We start from the raw sequence: 19,571 nt of genomic DNA, 5'->3' as shown, positions 1-19,571 counted from the left end.
AGTTACTCTACAATTGGTTTTGGTGTATACGGTTTATGAGTATTTCTCCGCATACACCATCTGCTTGTTATTGCGATTACATACACCCAATTTCCTCCGACCAACCATCGTCAACCGCATTTAATCCACCGTTTCCTAACCACCATGAACAACAGGCCTGTCGAACAAGCGCTGGCCACGCTACTTCCTACACACGCGCAAGACCTCCCACAAGAGCTTCTCAGTCTCGCCATATCACTCGTCGCCCAATCGCGCAGCTTCTCCAGCAGTCTCAAGCCTGAAGAAGAGATCGCCCGGCCGTATGCGTGCGCTGAAATCGCTTGCAAGAGGTGTGCAATCTACCATTCCCAGACACCAGTCTTCTATATGCATTGAGTCTGACTATCCCTACGATAATAGATTAACCCGCGCCCTCAAACTCCCCCCTCTCCTCGGCCACCCTCCATGCCCCCCTCGCGCCTACAAAAAGCTCTACGCCTTCCTTGACAGATCCCTCTCCACCGGAAATGCCCGCGCAAGTGCATCAGCCCCAGGGACACCCTCTCGCGCCGGATCAGCACCCTCAACACCAAGAAAGGGCACGCAGAGGACTCCATCAAAGACCACCGCCACTGCTACTCCGCGAGGGATACAACAACAACAACACCAACAGAACACGCCCACGAAATCCACCCCTCTCAAGCGCGCACTCTCACACACCGACGCCGACAGACCCTCCCCATCCCCCCGACCCCAGAAAATCCCCAAGTTCCGCGCAAATGGCCTCTCCGGCTCAACCATCATCCCCGACGCCCCTAGCTGGGTGATGACTTCCATCCGAACAGTCTGCAAGACGCTTTCAACACCCGCACCGCGCATGAGCACATGGTCTCGACCACCTATTTCGAGAACTCTCCCGCCTCACATCTTCGCCGGTGTATCTACAATCCTGTACTTGATATCCGAAGCGACGGCGAAACACGACGAAGAGATCGACGAGGAGATGATGGAGTTCCTCGAACCAGTTATCCTAGCCAAGGATAAAGAGAACGATGAGGATTTCAAGGAAATCGTCAATGCGTTGATTGTTGCAGTGTATTTCCTGGTGCTTGCTCGTCGCCGACAACCGGGGTCATCAGGCGATGATACTGCCACGGAGGCAGCGGAGGCGAAGAAGATGGATAAGAAGACGTTCTCGGAGATGCGACAGACCGCGCTGGTTAGTCTGGGCCTTCCGTCGACGGAGAGGCGGCATCGGGAGGATGTGGATCAGTGGATTGCGCTGGTTATGGAGCAGGGGTGGGCTCATGGGAAGGAATGGTTTGAGAATGTGCCGTTGGCTGGGGAGTTGGATGGCGATGAGGGCGCTTTGGGGGATGAGCTGGTGGGTGGGGTTGTTGAGGAGGATGTGGGTAGGGGTAGGTTGATGGTCTCTGGGAGGGGGGCTTTGGTTGCGGGCAAGTCTTCCAGACGGGGACTGCTTCCGGGGTTGGGGACTATGATGCAGGATCGGGTGGATTGGTTGAGTGAGGATCGCAGGGAGGATTATCTCGAGTGGAAGGCGGATATGGTGGCGCGGATTGAGCAGATGGAGAGGACGGCTCAGGCTGCTTGATAGTATTTGGAATATTATAGATTAATACAGATGAGATACCCTTGAAGTGAGATGACGGTTTCTATGGTGTAGAACAACCTTGTAGTTTGTTCGGGTCAGTGGATTGTAATGAATGATCAGAAATGATGTACAGAATCCCACAAATGGGGTAAAGTTGAAAAGCAATGCTATGGTATCGTTATCACAATGTATGCAAGTCTATACCCATCACCCACCCGAAAAGCAACCCTTAAACGAAATGCATGGCCAAGTAAAGCAACGGGGTATAGTGTTGGAAAAGTCGATAGAGACAAAAACAAACGCAGATGATATGCTTTGCCGCCAGTCTAATACCATATACTCCTTGTCCGATGATGCGGGATGGACTCCTGTCCAGTCTTCTCGATTTCTTTCATGGTGTCGTAGAGGAAGAAATCTATCAAGATAGCGTTCACGCCCATTCCAGCGGGCTTTTGGACGGGCTCCTTCTTGACAAATTTCTGGGTTGAGCATTTCTGCTGGTGATCTTCGGCGTCTTCGTCTTCTTCTGCTTCCTTATCTTGGTTGGGCTTCACCGTCGGGTTCACCCTGGTTTCTGGGTGCCGGCGTTCGATTTCCCTTCTTATCAATTCGACACACCAGATGCTGGTTGCTCGAAGCTCAATCTCCCAGTTGGACCCGCTAGGAATCGGCTGCAACCTGCGTATGTGGCTTTCCAAGGGCGGCGAGTACGACATACAGCCGAGTTGGTGGAGCATCTGAGGGATTCGATAGTCTGTAAAATATGAGCCAGAGTTCAGGCAAGGTGTGCAGGAAGGAAGCCAAGAGATTTACCTGCAAACATGGTGATTTTATCAATATCGTTAAACTCTCCATACCCCTCACCATTGAAGCAAGCCCAAAGATCCGCAACCAAGATCTGAGCCCGCTTGTAGATTCGCACTCTCCGCCCGTGGAAGGTTGTCTCGTCCCGGAAGCAGGAGAAACTCTCTGCTAGCAGATTGACTAGCGAAGCCGCAGAGTAGTTGGAGTTGTAGATGCAGTTGACGAAACTACCTTCATACTCCTGCAGATGGGGGATTTATTAGCATCCGGCGCAGAGGAAGTAAATGGCGATAAAAAAACATACTCTGCAGAGAACTCGACCTGCCTCTCGCAGGCACTGAAGACGTTCCTGGAGCAAAGGAATCTCTTCATCGGTGGCCGAGCGGAAGACATGCTTGATGAGTTCCTCGGTACATTCATCTTCCTTGGTCCAAAACTCCGGCGTGGTGATCGGAATGTCTATAACAGTCAGATTCTCGCGTCTCTTGCTTATCATGCGGTAAAAAGACCTACCCTCATCCAAAGCTCTCTGCAAGGCAGCAACCAAGCTCCAGTAGCCTGTCCACTTCCTTCCTCGGTACTCAATCGCGAAGCGCTTCTCGCTAGGGAGCTCCGACCAGAAACTGAAGTTGAGGAGATCCATGGTGAAAATGAAGTCGACGGTGCTTTCGTCTTTCGCTTTAGGGTGTAATTCGTGCTCCGACCATGTTTGCGTCGAGTATTCTTTCTTCTGCATCAGGTTCCATATCGTCTCCGCGGCTTCTTTCGTCTTGGAGGGGTTTAATGCGACGTCGATAGCATTGTCGAAAGCGTATTGCGCATTTTCCAGCACTTTGGTCTCTGCAGTTCGAGGATCGGAAGAGCCTCCCAGTCCCAGTGTCTTGCGCAGAAGCGCAATCAACTCGGGGTCTGCTTCGTCGTCCGACATTGCTCCAGGGGACAGGTCTTGCCCGATGACACTTTTTTGCTCGGTTAGAATGCCAAACGAAGTGTAGAGCAAAATTGGCGAGGAGAAGATGGAGGAGCAGCGAATACCGGGCTCACGGCAGAGGCGATAACGAGGAGAGGGGAGGGAGATGGAGGGAAAGAGGGAAACGGATTGAAAATGGGAAATCCCCACGACCGACTGACTGTCTTTGGATCAAAGACGGTTGTTGCCAGAAAGGGCGATCGGGCCAAAGGCAGGCAGGCTCCAAGGCGAATCTCCCAGCGGAAATGCACGCACTACCAAAGTAATTTATCTACGGAGGGAATTCTCCAATGTCATCTAGGGAGCGGTGTCCTAATCAATCGACGCCGTCAATGAAGGAAGACCTGCTTTTTGGTTCTTTCATGTCCCTCAATTCTTTTATCGGGAATTTCCAGCTTCAACTTTTTGGTCCGATAAGTGCTGGTTATGTAAGCCAGGGTATCTTATCTCCTTTGCGGGTGCCACTTTTTAAGACTTTGGGTGACAGTCAATTAATCAATGCGATAACTTAGTTAAGTCTTGTTGGTTTAGCCTTGGCTTTTGACTACCAATTATCCTTGGAAAAGACTTGCGGTTGAAGCTCGGATACACACATTCCGTAGCAACAGCCTGTCGGATACATGGCAGCATGCTGGCCTGGTTGGTTGTTACACAGCAAAGCCAGCCACTGTTCCTTTTCCTTATCCTTGACTCCATTTAGACGCTGACCTTGTTCCGCCAATGAAAAAGCCCGTCATCAATGTTTATACTTTGTAGACAGCAACTACTGGTAGTATACTGTGTTAAAGTTCATTATTAATCTTAGCCTGACATTCTACTCCGGTTGACCCTGGTGGTTTTGTTAGTATGGTGGAGGTGCAGGGATCCGGATCCTGCAAGTGGTAAGTCTCTTAACCAACACTGCCTACCTGCTTAATATGGCCACGTGTTAAAGCCCATAAATATATAATACTTAATGATTTTTACTAATTCTTGTTATTTTTAAGTAAAAATATCTTTTATTCCTGAATCTATCTTTTTTAAGATAAATTCAAAGTGCCTTAACCGTAATAAATAAATTAGAATTTTTATTTTTTATAATACTGGCTTTATCTACTAATAAATAATTAATTAATTACAGATTAGCTATTATCAAGTTTAATATATATATTAAATCTAATAAGTTATATTCTAAAAAGTAAGAGGTAGTACATCTAAGCTATTTAATAAAAAAGTTAATAAGATTATATAATAAATATTAAGTTTAAAATATATATGTTGTTTATTTTATTATTATATTATTAAAAAACTTTAGTTTTTTATTAAAGTAATAGCTTTAATACATGCTTTAAAAAAGTAAGATTATTTATATTATAAAATATTTTAAAAATTATTTTTTTTATTAGTTAATAAATATACAAGATTAGCCTGGGCTCTTAAATATCAATATTAAATATAAGATTAATAGGATTAAATATTTTAGACTAATAAAATCTAGATAACTTTAAGCTTTTATAAATATATATATATAATTTATAAAACTGGTGAAAAGCTTGATAAAATTTATTTATATATAAATTTATTATATAAATATAGTTAAATATTTTGGATATCTTTTTATAATAATTTTAAAGAACTATGTCTTTTCTGAAAAAAGAAATAAAAAAATATTAATATTAAGAACTATACTGAACAGATTATATTTATTATTAATAGTTATATACACCTGCTTGATCAGGAGGGATAATAATTTTAATTAATATAAGATAATATTTCTAGTTATACTAGTAGAAGTATTATATAAAAATTTAATAAGTATAGGATTTTTTTAATTATTTAGCCAGTTTTCTTACCAGATCTTAATCTAATTAAGACTGTTTAGAATTGAATAAAGAATTAGATTAAATACTACTTTTCTTAAGATAAGCAGCTATTATATAATTAATTATATAAGATTATATAAGCTGCTTGAAACACTTTATCAGAGATATTTTTAAATAAATTAGTTGATAGTATGCAGGTAAAGTATTATATAGTAATCAGCGCGGAGGATGGCTATACAAAGTATTAATAATTATTAATAATTATATAAACAGCAGAATTGAAAGGATTCAGATCCCTGTAGCACTCCACCATACTAACAAAACCACCAGGGTCAACCAGAGTATATTAATCGACATGCTACCACTAGGTTGTGCGATTGTACAACAGAGAAGACAGTTAGCTGTGGAAGGTGACCTGCGACTGACTCAAAGGTTTCTGTATCCATCAATCCCTGTCGAGGAGACAGCCTGCTTCCGACGTTGATTCTGCGTTTCCGCAAGGCGCGTTAGTGCTGAGCAAGACGAGGGCCTAGGAAGGTCTCCTACAACTTTGGCGATGTTTCGCTGACTGCGACCCAACAGTGGACCATAGAAAGCCCGTGGCGTCCCACCTAACCGGACGTTTTTATGAAGAATTTACTAGTTGTGGTTAGAGATGATTAGGTAAGGCCATGGGTATCATGGAGAGCGCCACGAAGAAAGAACCCAGATAGTCTTTTGGCACTTTCGCACAGCGGTCTTTCAGGTATCACTCTGTAGGACTGTACGTCTTCGAGCTCTGCCGATCTGTCAGCCTCATGGCCTGGCCATACAGTAAGACCTAGATGGAATCGATAAATTCCACGGCCTAGGGATACTTCGTAGAAAAGCCCGACATCCATCAAGTACAGACCCCACTATGAAAGATCCAGAACATGCAAAGTACATTGTCAACCTCTGATTTTTGGCGCTGGGTACTCAGTTCCGGCATGAGACCCCCCTGCTAGTTCTATACTGTGCAGGAGTCGCCCAACCATCGTGGAGGAGTAAAAGGTAGGAATGTGAGCTCTCACATGCTGGGCTCGTGAGATGCATCAGGCGCATTTGAGAGTTGGCGACATTTGGCGGCAAGTAGGCGTAAAGTACCTGATAGCAACATCTGACAAGGACACTATTCAAGCACGCAGCATAAAGTAAATGGACGGACTGATAGTTTCAATGGCCTCGTGTTGGTACGACAAACAGGGAAATGCGATCAAATGCGGGACGATCGCCATCAAGACTGGCCGATCCGCTTTGGTTGCATCGGACAAGACAATTGTGACGGACAGCTGGAAGGGTTAGAACTTTCCTTTTTATTTTTTGTATTTTTAATTTTGCATCAGCATGCAGTCAAACATCGGATTTGTTGCTGGGCATGGATTTGATTCACCTGGGAAACCCCCACCCTGTGGTGATGATGGGGTTGAAGGGAAAAGAAGTACTGCAGTTCGGGGGAAGTTGAAGTGGGCTCGGGATTGTTACTTCATTCTTCCTGACTTCACCTTCCTCGACTGCTTCCGGACTTCTTCCTCTCCGCCGGAGCTTCTTCCTACTTTCACTTCTGCCTCTCATTGTCTCCTGCCTACTTCCATTCCCTCAATTCGCGCCTTGCAAACAGCTCTTTGTTCGGCGATGCCTTTTCGCCCGCTCTGACTTCGATAGTCTCCGTTTCGATCTACTGTCCGTCTCCGCGCCGCAACCATGACGCGGGAGACTTATCTTAAGCGCTCGCTCGGGACTCTAGCCAGACGAATCAAAGAGGTACCGCTCCTCATCCCCCCCACGCTTATTCTCCTTGACGCTTCACTTTGAGCAAGAAGCTCAGCTGGCGCATAACCATGCTAACCGTTTTCCTTGATTCGCTTTCTAGTCGCGTGTGCTTCTGGTGGGTGCTGGTGGCATCGGATGCGAATTGCTGAAGAACCTCCTGCTCTCGGGGTTCGGCGAAATCCATATCATCGACCTCGACACCATCGATCTGAGCAATCTCAACCGCCAATTCCTTTTCCGCTTCGAACACATCAAGAAACCCAAAGCATTGGTGCGTCAAACTCCTCCGAACGTCTTACTACCTACATCCCCACCCATTTCCGTCCTTTTCATCCTTCCGAACGAGATCCTGACGGTTGGTGGCGCTATATCTAGGTTGCGAAGGAAGTCGCCCACAAGTTCCAGCCCGGTGCGAAGCTTGAAGCATACCATGCGAACATCAAGGATGACCAGTTCAACGTTGACTGGTTTGCGACATTTGATGTCGTCTTCAACGCTTTGGACAACCTCGATGCTCGACGCCATGTGAATAGGATGTGCTTGGCAGCCAATGTGCCGCTAGTGGAGAGTGGAACAACGGGGTTCAACGGCCAGGTCCAGGTCATCAAGAAGGTGCGCCGTCAAGTCCCTACCTTCTGTGTCTCTACGACCTGGTTAGGCGCGACCGCTGACAACTGCTAGGGCGTCACGGAATGCTACGATTGTAACTCCAAGGAGGTCCCGAAGTCGTTCCCGGTCTGCACTATCCGCAGTACACCCAGTCAGCCGATCCACTGTATCGTCTGGGCTAAGAGCTACCTTTTTCCGTAAGTCATCAGGCGGCAACCTCATGCATCATTGCTAATGTACACAGTGAGCTCTTCGGCATAAGCGAGGATGACTCGAGCGAATTTGATCACTCGGAAGACGCTGAAAACTGTGAGTAGGACTGGCGACGTTATTGGACACTGGCTAATTCGTACCAGCCGAAGAGATCGAGAACCTCCGCAGGGAGGCTCAGGCCCTCAAGGAGATCCGTCAATCCATGGGCTCCGATGAATTTGCGCAGAAAGTCTTCGAAAAAGTGTTTCAGGAGGACATAGATCGGTTACGAGGCATGGAAGACATGTGGAAGACGCGAGATCCCCCAGAGCCTCTGGATTTCCACAAGCTACAAGAGGAGTCTTCGGGCATCGAACCTGTGGTCTCCTGCAATGACCAGAAAGTCTGGACTCTTGGTGAGGACTTTGTCGTCTTCAAGGACAGTCTAGATCGACTGAGCAAGCGGCTCAAGACCCTGCAGGACACCACGAAGAGTGACGTGAAGCCTATACTAGTCTTCGACAAGGACGACGTCGACACCCTGGACTTCGTCGCCGCCACTGCCAATTTGCGGGCAAGCATCTTCAAGATCGATCCCAAGTCCAAGTTCGACACGAAACAGATGGCTGGCAACATCATTCCAGCTATTGCAACCACCAACGCCATGACGGCTGGTCTCTGTGTCTTGCAGGCTTACAAAGTTCTAAGAGGGGAGTACGACCAGGCCAAGATGGTCTTCCTCGAACGCAGCGGTGTTCGTGCGATCAACTCCGATTCTTTGCAGCCTCCAAACCCCAATTGTCCAGTGTGTTCCGTGACTCACGCCAGGCTGAAGATCGATCCTCAGCGCGCGACACTGGAAAACCTGGTCCAGGACATCCTCCGGTCGCAGCTGGGTTACGGTGAAGAGTTCTCCATCAACACCGAGCTAGGAACCATCTACGACCCCGATCTAGAGGACAACCTTCCCAAGAAATTGACCGACCTCGGCGTCAAAAACGAGAGTTTCATCACCGTCATCGACGAAGAGGACGACCAGCCCCGCGTCAACCTTGAACTCATTGTGCTGGCGACCGAGGCCTCTCAATCCACAGAAGACCAGAAACCCGCCTCCCTGGAATCTGTTCCCGACATCCCCCGCAAGCCGAAAGCACCCGCACCTGCAGCCCCTGAGCCCGAGCTCGAGCCCGTCAACGGTGCAGGCAAGCGCAAGCGCGACGCAGACGAAGCCGGGCTCAGCAACGGCGACAACCCAGCCAAGCGAGTGGCAGCCATGTCCATCTCGGATGGTGACGGAGCCAATCCTATTGTCTTGGACGAGGCAAATGGCGGCGCAATCCTGATTGATGATGATTAAAATGATACCAAGGTGGGTAGTTAACCGGGGTTCGGCATCTTCGACCGTGATATTTACTGGTTGCTCTCTTGGCTTTGCAGATCTGGCGCATGAATGATTGATCTGGGTTTTGCTGCTTTCGTGTTATTTCTGTTTATTATTCTCATGTAAAATACTTTATCACGCTACTTTGCATACACAAACCCCGCATGATCGGTTTTGATAGAATGGATGATTCCTAGCTATGTTGTTTCCGTGGAATGCTGGATAGATTATAGATTAAGCTCATTTTGATCGAGAAGATGCTCTTATTAGTTATAAGTCACCACATCTCACGTATCGTACACACCTAACTCAGTTCATACATTCCACCCCCATCAAGACATAGATAACATACGTCACTAAATAGCACTCAACCCCCCATCCAAATTCAACACACAATTATTCGCATACTCATTCTGCGCCAAAAACACCGCCGCATCCGCAACCTCCTCCGGTCTCCCGAATCGTCGCACGGGGATATTCTCCTTCAACCGGGCTGTTTCGCCATCTGAGAAATCTTTATTCCTCGCCATCAAGCTTGCATCAGTAATCCATCCTCATACTACATAACATAACAATGAAGGATTAATATGTGGGAAGGGAAGAGACATACCAGAAATCATAGGCGTCTCAATATACCCCGGCACAATCGCATTCGATCTAATCACCACATCACGCAGCGACGCTGCCGCTTCAACGGCGACTGAGCGCGTTAGACCGAGGACTCCGGCTTTTGATGCGGCGTAGGGGACCGCGCCGGTTCCGGATTTGTGGGCTAGGAGGGAGGAGATGTTGATTATGCATTTTGATGATGCGGGACTTGCACTAGTACTGGTGGGGGTGGTTGTGGTAGGTTTCTTCATACGATTGCGGATCGAGGCGCGGATGAAGGCTCGAGAGGTGAGAAGGGCCCCTTCGAGGTTCGTGCGCAGAATACGGGAGATATCCGTTGGTTCGGATTTAGGGAGGATGGAGGAGATGGAGAGGCCGGCGGCGTTGACGAGGATGTCGGGGTTTGTTGCTTGCTGTGTTGCTCGTTTGCGGTGTTATCCGGGAGGATGTTCTCTAGCCCACTGGTATGGATGGATTAGAGGGATGTACGTACCATTGCTTTCTCGAGCTCGCGTGTCCAGGACCCTGCTTCGGCGATGTCGCCGATTAGGAGGCTGATTCTGGGCGAGGATTCGAGGAGCTGGTGTTTCTCTGGGTTTGTGATGGGCTGGGGAGGTTCCGTGGAGGGGATGGTTGGTGAGTCGATTTGAAGGCGAGATGCGGCGTTGTAGAGTCGTTCGTAGGATCGTCCGACGAGGATCACTCGTGAGGCACCTTCTTGGAGGAAGCGCTCCGCGATGGCGAATCCGATGCCGGATGTTCCGCCTGTGATCATGCATGTTCGGTTGGAGAGGCGGTTGGAGGGGGTGAATTGGGAGTATGCTCGTTGAGTGGAGAGGGGGAGGTGTGGGAGGTGATGGTGAGGAGGGTTTGGGGAGTAGGCTTGAAGCCTGAGGGCTACGCCACGAAGACGTAGGATGTTCCTTTGGTTCATGATATGATGATAGTTGACTTATAGCATCTGTGACTAGGAGCGGAAGAAGTGTATAGTCTTATAGAATACTGAACTCCTTCGGTAGTTGTGCACAGAGTGAAAGAATACTACAACTGATTAGTCAATGTGTTGTTTAAGAGTAATGCATAACTTACTACTCCCTACTTAACAAAACCCTTTTCACACAAACCTGCAACTAAATGCGTATAATTGTCTCCACAACAGACATCAAAATAATGATAGACAATCAAAAGAAGTGACAGCATCGGCATCGGAGCTTAAGCACGGACCACCCCGAACCTGGAGCCTATCAAGTAACCGCAGCCTAAATTAAATCGCGGAACCAAGGCCGATGATTATTACTCACTTATCGCCCGCGCGTCTCGTACCTTTGCCATATTTCCATCCAATTCCATCTCTCTCGTTTGCTCCATCTACTACTTACTTATTTATTGGTACATCCCCGCCACCCACTCCCCCTCACACCATGTCAGCCTCAGATCCCTCCTCCTCCTCACAGTCCGAATATGTGACTCTGGTGTCCGGCGATGGGTTCGAATTCGTCATCCCCCGCAGCACAGCCTGTGTGTCCGGGACGATACGTCGCATGTTAGAGCCGTCTAGTGAGTTTTCTTTTCTTTCTCTTCATTTTCACATGAGTGGTGGCATTGGCTAACTGGTTGGTTTTTTTTCTTATAGGTCGTTTCTCAGAATCTGTTACCGGTCGATGCGTCCTCGAGAATATCAGCGGCATCGTGCTAGAGAAAGTATGCGAGTATTTCTGCTACAATGAGAAGAATAAGAACCAGACGTACGTTCCGGATATGGATATTCCGCCGGAGTTGTGTTTGGAGTTGTTGATGGCGGCGGATTATTTGGATGCTTGATTTGAGGTGTGATTTGGTTTGATTTGGTCCGTGTAGGTAAGTAATTGAGTTTACGTTGGGTTGGTTGGTGCGGGGTTTGTACTGATTGTGGTTCTAGGTTTATTGTAGTGGGATGGCTTGGGTTCTTACGAATAACGCGACATGATGGCTCTATGTCTCTATTGTATATCATATGGAGTTTGGTGGTTGTGGTTTCAGCTTCTTCACTGATGGTAAGGTGGCGTTATGATCTGGGTATATAACTTGGAAGAATAGACGGATATCTTGCTGTCCCCTTTACGAACTCCCTCCGGTGCACATTTCACCTCACTTGGTCAGTGGGCTATTAGCGCCACTGGCTCGCCATCGGAGCATCTATATCCGTCCTTTCACTCCGTGGACGGGTGTACTAAAGATGATGGCAGATTGTTACCATCCCCTCTATTCAGTCCGTGTCCGTCCTGGTGGATTTCGGGCCTTATTCCAGGGGAGAAATGCTCCTATCCTTTCAGAGGCTGTATGTAGCAGGTGCTGTATGATTGAATTCTGATAAGCCCTCAGCGTCCTTTGGGGCGTGGACGCCAGGGTCCTTTGTTTCCTTTCGTGTTCTGCTGCTTGTAAAGCTTTTCCTTGCCAAATGCCGAGTCTGCAATTCGGAGATAACTCACGACGCCCTCGTCGACTACAGCCAGGATCACGTTCCTGTATCCGTACCGGAGTCGCTGGTACAGCTGGCGACTCATCTTCTCGCCCACTGGTGGGTCGAGCGGTGTGCTCTCGAGCAACGCCCCAAGCTGAGCTGATGTCGGGATTGTGGTGTGCGTGCGCGCATTGACAACGGCGAGCCTGAAGTCGGGGCTCGGAGGAGCGGATTTCTTGAATGGTGTGGACGGCTTGTAGATATGGAAAACTACACGGTAGGGCGGTGTTGTAGGCGCTGGGGAAGATGGCGAAGCAGTCGGATCATACCAGGGAATGATAGAGAGTTTCTGATATATGTCATCTGAAAGATCGTCAGTATAACCGCAAGCGCAGTGGAGTAAGAGACGTACCATAACTGCGATGAATCCCAAGACCCACAACCGGTCCCAACGCAGTTGTAGCGCTACCAGGTTTGTACAGCCACTGCAAAAGCTGCCTAAACACCCCAGCAATCCCAAGACCCAAACCCTGAGGCTTCTGCAGTGCTATTTGCTGTGATTCGCTGGTCTCCGCGCCCTCCTCTGCATCGTGCCACCCCGGGGCACGAATGATCGTATACCCCAACCGCCTCAATCCCGTATAAACCGAGTACCTCTCACTGGTCAGACCGCTCCGCCCCATGAACGCCGCATAAGCAGCCTGTAAGCTCATCGGGATACCAGAGTCGTCCGTCCCCTCATCGTCAGCACAGCCGACCTCCGAGCAAGGCCACCTGATATCTAAGGTCCCTCTCTCGAGTAGATACAGAGCCTCCTCCGGAAGTAGCCATACGCGGTTCCAACGATCAGCCTGACCTATCGACTTGAAGTACTGCCCTTTCGGGGCGGGAACATAGACACACGAGTCGGGATGGACGCCTATATCCGTGCCTGCGGGTTTCGAGGGCTCCGATTCTTCCGTGATGGTATCTAGCTTTTGGGCAGATCGCAGCGGGATCGGTCCATTGGGAGAGTATATTCCAACGACTTGCGTCTTCGGGTGGTGTAGACGAGGGTACGAAAGGGCATTGTGCATCGCCTGCCGCGAGGCGGAGAGAATGTCGGCTTGGAAGAGCGTGGGGTTCGGTTCGAAGTCCTTTTCACCACGTTTGGGGAGACTTTGTTGGGAACCATCTGTGAGGCTGTTTTCTCCATTGTCAGTATGCCATTTGCGCATTAAGCTGTAATTGGGGCTGGGTGCAGATAGACGCGTGGTAGCACTGACAAGGAAATGCTATTCAGCATGCGGAAGTCCTGAGTCTCGTCGGAGAGGTCGGTGTCAATGTGAGCGCTCGCATCCTGCGAGGGCATATGGATGACGGCTTCATCTATGTCAGCCATTTTGATTCCAGCCGACAATGACCCAATCCAGAGAGCATGTAGTGTCGGTCGGGGATGTCGAGCGCGTGAGGGGAAAGCGAGTGGAAAGAAAGTTAAGCTGCGCGGGCGGATCGATATCCACTTCCGATAAGAAAATCTGAATGCACGGGGTTTAGTTTCGGGCTTAGCCTGCGGTCTGCCTTCCAACTTGCATTTCCAACCAATTCTGGTGACACAATTGGAGCGTCCAAATTAATTGCTTTCTTTTTTTCTTTTCGTTAGCGTATTTAGGTATTACGTCTGCGGGGAACTTCTTAGGCAGCTTCTTATCGGTTGATGGTTTAACACCGAACAATGGTCATCGATAATCTGAACCAGACGGAGCGCATCAGGATGCTTTTCTGTAATAAATTACATATTTCATTGCCTTCACTTTCAGTGTATCTATAGTACATATTTAGTATACCTCGATGTCGTCATAGTACTGATGATAACACTGTAGTAGTCAGTGACATATGTCTCTGGAGTACATTATTGCATGTTCAAGAGAGAAGGGTATTTATTCACCACCCCTACTAGATAGCAACCCAATCAAGACAAACATATTCACAACACTCAAACCAAGCAACCCTGCCCCTGTCACACACCCATAGACCGCTCTTGTGCGCAGCGTGGACAACTGACGCCTAAACCTCTCTGGCCCAACATTTTCCTCCTGTCTGCTTATCAGATCCGACAACCGCGGGGTTGAAATTCAAAAAGGGTCCGCACCACCATCATTAATTTCCTTGACGTTGCTCCAGTAGCAGCAAGCACCCTTTGTGCTCATATCTCCAAAATGGAAGATCCTCGTCCTGACTACAAGGCGATCTTCACCCAGGTAAGTTCTTCCAGTTAGACCGACATATAACCATAATCTATGCCTGCCCCTCTAACGCAGTTCAGATCACCGTGAATCTCTCCAACACACTGACTACATTCGGTCCTCGTTCACCACAATACAAGTGTGTTGTGGAGATGCTCAAGGAGTTTATGAGGCGTGTGGAGAAGGATATTAATGAGCGCAATCGACGCGAGCTCGATCCCGATATGTTGAGCACTGCTATGGAGTTCTTGAAAATTGGGGAGGAAAGATGACTTGGAGTATGAGACGGGGATGGTGGGGTTGGATTTCTGATTATTGGTTTGCATTCTGACAACCCCTTGGCTCGAGTCTTTGTATGAGGAGAGTCCATGTCTTGACAAGCGTATTGTATGGCTGTTTATGTATTATGCTACGATGATCTACGAATACCCTACAAATTTGGCATGTATTGAATACGGGTGCTGTGGTAGAAAATTGAAGATATACGAGCCCCTCGCCTCGCTGTGTCTGTGGCTCTCGTTGTATTTCGTTCCAGGAATTAGCATCGCTATATAGTATTCCAGATAGTCGGCCTTGCGTGATAAGCAAGAAATATTGTGAACTATGCGGACGGGACCATCTATCTGCCCTGTCTGCCACATGTTGAATCCAAGTTGAGCTGCTGAGAATGGTTCCTTCTCTTTCGCTTCCAAAATTGAGCCGTGAAAAGGTAGATCTTACATATTATATTGCGCATGCACCACTAGAACATGCATGGGAAAGCACGTGAACCAAACTAGAATGGAACCTCTCCCCCCCCAGCCTTTTCCTCCGTATGAAGCAAAGGCAACCCAAACACCCCGTTTTGCTCCGGCCAACAAAAAAATGGAACGAAATGGCTACCAGGAAAACCATGCAACGACAAAACTCCGTAGCCCATGCATTCGTAAGACGTAATGACGCTTCTTGCGTCACAGCAAGCACGCCGAATCAGAAAAGAAATATACGACGCGATCAGGCTCTATCGGCGCGTATGAGGCGTTGTCCTGGGGCTGGCGCTGTGAAATGGCCCGATTAGCCCGCAGCCTAAAGCCTGGGCATGCTTCGTTGGAAATGGTGGACATTTGAGTCCGAACTGGCAACTGTGGCTCAGTCTATTAAAGGCTTCTTTTGATTGCCGACAATAGCAACACCCAGATGACGAAGAGCATTGGGATCGTTGGGCCGCACGATAGAGGGAAGCGGCAACATGGGATTATCCGGATTGATATGAACCGCCTCGCGGGCAGCCTGTTCGATAGCATCCATTTCCTCTTTACAACCAGCATGATCAAGAGGACATACAACTATCGGCTGTCGAATGACAATATCTCTGGCGGAAGTCAAGTGGGCCTGTAGTAAGATTGTTAGCCAAAGTCATACGACTGCACATGCAGTGGGAAGACGAACCTTTACTGTGAGATAATATTCGATTTTATAAAGACTCGCCGTTGTCGTAAACCCCGTCACAGCATAAGCCGGAAAAGCCATATCGCTTCTGGGAAGAATACCCTTGGAGTCGCGAAGATCTTTGGCTGGAAATACTAAACCCAGATTCGTCAAAAAGCCCGACGGGGGTAGCTTCACTCCAATGGGCTCTGTTCTTTTCGTCAAGGTCCTCACTTTCCGTTGTGGCTCGTCACCTTCATGGTTGTAAATAATCTCCTCATCAATACCGATCGTTATTTTGTTGATCGTGACTTTCCTAGCTTTGCCTATCCAGTCGAGATTGGGCGATAGTTTGACGTAAACGCTCACAGGGTCAAGGGGGCCGTAAGACCACCGAGGCAGAGATATGCCTAAGGTGACCAGATGGTCCGACACCCTTTCCGCCGACTCAGGTCGGTTGTACATTCCAAATGTGGAGAGTGTGTCATAGCGTGAAATGGGAACCGGGAACGTGTATTTTCGCTGATCCGAATGACCTTGTTGAACCATGACCACTATTTCATAGAATGTCTCTGCGGTGCGACTAGGGAGCTGTAAACTGGCGGGTGGGACTCTTCTCGAAGCGTCCGGCCCTCCGCGCCCAAATGGAATGAAAAGGACGAAGGGCAAATCCATGGATATCACTTCCTCGTACTCTCGACCCGCTGGGCAACGGAAGAGGAGCATCTCCTTGCCCACAATATCCGTGATTTCTTTCCTAGGGGGCGCGAGGTGCTTCTTGGTCACGGAGTCGGCGGAGGGATGTATTGTCTCACGGCGATGAAGGGATATGGTGACGAGGGACACATTGACGGGAGCTGTAATGCCGACGCTAGGCCTGATCTCAACCTTACCCTCGATACGTGGCTTCTGGAGGTCAGCAAGGGCTGTATGTATCGGAGATAGACCAGAGAATAGTCGGTCCTCACCATTGTTGCAGATATACCGGGGTAGCCGATCAGGAAATGGCCATTCGGCGGCCCCGACACTCGCACGAAGGCGGCCATGCTGAGAGCACTGCTACCGCACCACCATGGGCACGCGGCGGGTGAGAGGGATGCGCCCCGGGGATTCGGCGGAGTAGATGCGACCTCGAAGAGCTATATATCGGCGGTAATCTCATAGAGAAGCCAAATATAGTGTGTGAATCCCGCTTAATAGCGCTGCACCCAAGGTATTGTGAGGGCGCAGTTGCGGTACACCCCTCTCGTTGCTATGGAACGTGGAAGTTCGGACCCAGTCTGGGCGAGGCTAGGCGATTACCGCTTCGAGTGTGGGCGGCGTCAGACAGGAATTCGAAAGCGGCAAAGGGGAGGGAAAATGGGGTAAGTGTCGAAGGATGCTGGAAAGCGAGAGAAAGCCGGTGCGACGTTGGTGAAGCAATCGAGGGTTGTTTACAAGCGCTGATGTGGGGAGGGGAGAAGGTGATGGGGAACATCTGCGGCGGCTAAGCAGGTAAAGTTCCCAGCGGCAGCCACGGAACTACTTGAACTTGACCTCTTCCCGACCCTTGTCAGGCCAGCCAGCCGCGATTCTGTGCTCAGGACGGAGTATAACGAGGAACTACTAAAACCACCTAAACTGATCCCCTGTCAGACCATCCGCATATTATCAATACGAGCAGGGCACTCAGTCCTCGGAAGACAACTAATGACACATTTCAGTTCTCTTGGTGCCAACTAAACTATTGAGCTCTCCACCAGGCAGAACATTTAACTATTGATCGTCATTTGCAATAAATGCGGTGATTGCATCTTAAGCACTAATCAACAGCTTCGGCTGCCGCCTGGTCTATTAATCATCCTCCTGTGCGGAGTACTTGGTTACAGCGAACGCATCCTGGATGCATTCCTAGCTGACCGCTCCTGAGCATGTTCCTTACTGTGTATGGACTCTTATCAATCTGCTTACGGTGAACTCGGTCAACTAAGTTCAATTCATGCATTCTGTCTAAAAGACAGAAAGAGCTGGATCTTTCCATGGCGCTGATCCATGCTTGGATATGGATTCCACTTGAAGCTCCCCTGCAAAAAGCGGTCAATCGTTGGCTCGTTGGCTCCCGCCCTGCAGGTCTTGTTTCTTATCGATGATGCCATGTGACTGACCCATCCTAGCGATAAGCAGGTAGACTAGACACTTTCCCAATCAAGGATTATCAATCACCACCACCATAAGTTAACGTTACTAAATAGTAGTGACCAAAAAACGTTGGTCGATATAACCGGTAGTCAAGACAAAGCACTGCAGGTAAAATCAACCTATCGATGCACTAGCATGCTAAACAAACGTGCAGATTTCTGCAACGTCCTAGTGGCATGCGCAGTTTCACCTTAAATGTGATCTTCTACAGGATATCCCCATCGAACCACGAAAGTGGATACTACTATCTTACAATTTGAAAAAGGGCCCTTGGTCAGCTGCAGGCCGGGAGGCTGCTTCGTCCACCGATTTCAGGTACCACTACTAGTACTTATCTAGTTACCCCGCAATATTCTTCGTTATCACGCCAATAGTACCGTAAGCCGGCGGGTTGACTACGCTACGTGAGACATGTAGACCGGCTGACTGACTACAAATTGATATAGCTAGTGAAATCCATAAAAAACTTTATTTTATACACAAGCATACCATCCAAGCAAGCAAGCAAGAACAGCTTCTGCTGCGATTCCAGGGGCCATAAGAACTGGATTGGGGTTGGTGGAAGTAAATCCGGTAGCGGCGGTTGCCATGTGCAACAAACCAATGATGACATCGTCTCCCCCACACTCTCAACCAAGCCTGGCCCAGAACGTAGTCCTGGATTTTCTTTCAGCCTGGACTCGGTTCATCAGACTGCTGCATATTCTCTACATACCTTCTCATAGAAAAAGCTATTCGAGTTATACTTGCACAATGCCTCCCACTCGTCGCCGCGGAGGTAATACTGCCGCCACTCGTTCTAACCAGGCGACCCTCTCGTTCGGCTCCAAGTCCAGAGTCACGAAGCCATCAGCAGCGCCCACCACACGCTCTCAGAAAGCCAAGGATCTCGACTTGATTGACGCTTCTCGATCAAATACTCCATCAGTAGACGATGTATCCGAAGCAGAACAGGTTTCTGTTACTGCCACGGAGCCTTCGCAGCCCCATGTGGCAGAGCTTGCCGTGAGGCAGCAGGCTCGGGCGGAGATTGAGCAACCACGGTCAGAAGAGGATGCTAAGGCGGAGAAGATCACCGAAAGGCAACTGCAACAGTACTGGAAGAAGGAAGAGGCAAAGAGACAAGGGCCTAGAGGTGAGTCACACATCCCAGTCAGGCAACTCCTGTGACAAGTACGCTGATCATGTCCACCAGTTCACCAGGAGGGCCTCGATCTACGAGAGAAGATACTACGCAACTTCGACCTTTCAAGTCAATACGGGGTAAGTCTGTCTTCATTCGTACACCACATGTTCGCTTGAACTAATGCTCTATCACTCTAGCCTTGCATTGGAATTGCTCGACTCAAGCGATGGAGACGTGCGCATACGCTAGGCCTCAATCCTCCCCTCGAGGTGTTGGCAGTGTTGTTGAAACCAGACGAGGATACTAAACAGAGGGCGTATATTGACGAGCTGATGTCTTGAGCATGCGCCTGGTGAGACACTGCGCATTATATATTTCTGTCCCATGGACCAGCGTGGGATAGATTTGGGAGTACGGGTGTTTGTTGAACAGGCGTTTGGGAT

The 19,571-nt window shown here is 48.8% G+C and overlaps 9 protein-coding genes across 9 annotated transcripts; 5 read left to right on the top strand and 4 right to left on the bottom strand.

The window, feature by feature from the left end:
- Positions 1-144: 144 nt before the first annotated feature.
- Positions 145-1,594, top strand: AKAW2_80082A (uncharacterized protein; the record flags this gene model as incomplete). Its single annotated transcript, XM_041681063.1, has 2 exons — positions 145-329; positions 400-1,594. 2 exons carry the CDS (start codon positions 145-147, stop codon positions 1,592-1,594), a joined length of 1,380 nt encoding a protein of 459 aa, XP_041548043.1.
- A 326-nt stretch (positions 1,595-1,920) lies between these two features.
- AKAW2_80081S (queuosine 5'-phosphate N-glycosylase/hydrolase) lies at positions 1,921-3,326 on the bottom strand (the record flags this gene model as incomplete). The annotated part of the gene is made up of 4 exons (XM_041681062.1): positions 1,921-2,348; positions 2,408-2,639; positions 2,703-2,857; positions 2,912-3,326. 4 exons carry the CDS (start codon positions 3,324-3,326, stop codon positions 1,921-1,923), a joined length of 1,230 nt encoding a protein of 409 aa, XP_041548042.1.
- A 3,566-nt stretch (positions 3,327-6,892) lies between these two features.
- On the top strand, positions 6,893-9,119 carry UBA2 (E1 ubiquitin-activating protein ubaB; the record flags this gene model as incomplete). The annotated part of the gene is made up of 6 exons (XM_041681061.1): positions 6,893-6,952; positions 7,062-7,232; positions 7,337-7,573; positions 7,643-7,767; positions 7,815-7,879; positions 7,927-9,119. 6 exons carry the CDS (start codon positions 6,893-6,895, stop codon positions 9,117-9,119), a joined length of 1,851 nt encoding a protein of 616 aa, XP_041548041.1.
- A 380-nt stretch (positions 9,120-9,499) lies between these two features.
- AKAW2_80079S (SDR family NAD(P)-dependent oxidoreductase) lies at positions 9,500-10,686 on the bottom strand (the record flags this gene model as incomplete). The annotated part of the gene is made up of 3 exons (XM_041681060.1): positions 9,500-9,657; positions 9,754-10,165; positions 10,246-10,686. The coding sequence occupies 3 exons, from the start codon at positions 10,684-10,686 to the stop codon at positions 9,500-9,502; spliced, it is 1,011 nt and encodes a 336-aa protein (XP_041548040.1).
- A 352-nt stretch (positions 10,687-11,038) lies between these two features.
- On the top strand, positions 11,039-11,573 carry AKAW2_80078A (elongin C; the record flags this gene model as incomplete). The annotated part of the gene is made up of 2 exons (XM_041681059.1): positions 11,039-11,309; positions 11,386-11,573. 2 exons carry the CDS (start codon positions 11,039-11,041, stop codon positions 11,571-11,573), a joined length of 459 nt encoding a protein of 152 aa, XP_041548039.1.
- Positions 11,574-12,109: 536 nt separating this feature from the next.
- Positions 12,110-13,573, bottom strand: SEN54 (tRNA-splicing endonuclease subunit sen54; the record flags this gene model as incomplete). The annotated part of the gene is made up of 3 exons (XM_041681058.1): positions 12,110-12,555; positions 12,605-13,374; positions 13,458-13,573. 3 exons carry the CDS (start codon positions 13,571-13,573, stop codon positions 12,110-12,112), a joined length of 1,332 nt encoding a protein of 443 aa, XP_041548038.1.
- Positions 13,574-14,390: 817 nt separating this feature from the next.
- On the top strand, positions 14,391-14,689 carry AKAW2_80076A (uncharacterized protein; the record flags this gene model as incomplete). The annotated part of the gene is made up of 2 exons (XM_041681057.1): positions 14,391-14,432; positions 14,498-14,689. 2 exons carry the CDS (start codon positions 14,391-14,393, stop codon positions 14,687-14,689), a joined length of 234 nt encoding a protein of 77 aa, XP_041548037.1.
- Positions 14,690-15,545: 856 nt separating this feature from the next.
- AKAW2_80075S (arrestin C-terminal domain-containing protein) lies at positions 15,546-16,870 on the bottom strand (the record flags this gene model as incomplete). The annotated part of the gene is made up of 3 exons (XM_041681055.1): positions 15,546-15,788; positions 15,846-16,730; positions 16,793-16,870. The coding sequence occupies 3 exons, from the start codon at positions 16,868-16,870 to the stop codon at positions 15,546-15,548; spliced, it is 1,206 nt and encodes a 401-aa protein (XP_041548036.1).
- Positions 16,871-18,590: 1,720 nt separating this feature from the next.
- On the top strand, positions 18,591-19,469 carry AKAW2_80074A (putative DNA polymerase delta subunit 4; the record flags this gene model as incomplete). Its single annotated transcript, XM_041681054.1, has 3 exons — positions 18,591-19,137; positions 19,198-19,265; positions 19,326-19,469. 3 exons carry the CDS (start codon positions 18,591-18,593, stop codon positions 19,467-19,469), a joined length of 759 nt encoding a protein of 252 aa, XP_041548035.1.
- Between the last annotated feature and the right edge of the window lie 102 nt (positions 19,470-19,571).

This window comes from Aspergillus luchuensis, chromosome 8, assembly GCF_016861625.1.
Source record: "Aspergillus luchuensis IFO 4308 DNA, chromosome 8, nearly complete sequence".
Classification (NCBI taxonomy): domain Eukaryota; kingdom Fungi; phylum Ascomycota; class Eurotiomycetes; order Eurotiales; family Aspergillaceae; genus Aspergillus; species Aspergillus luchuensis.
This window is presented reverse-complemented; position numbering and strand designations above follow the sequence as displayed.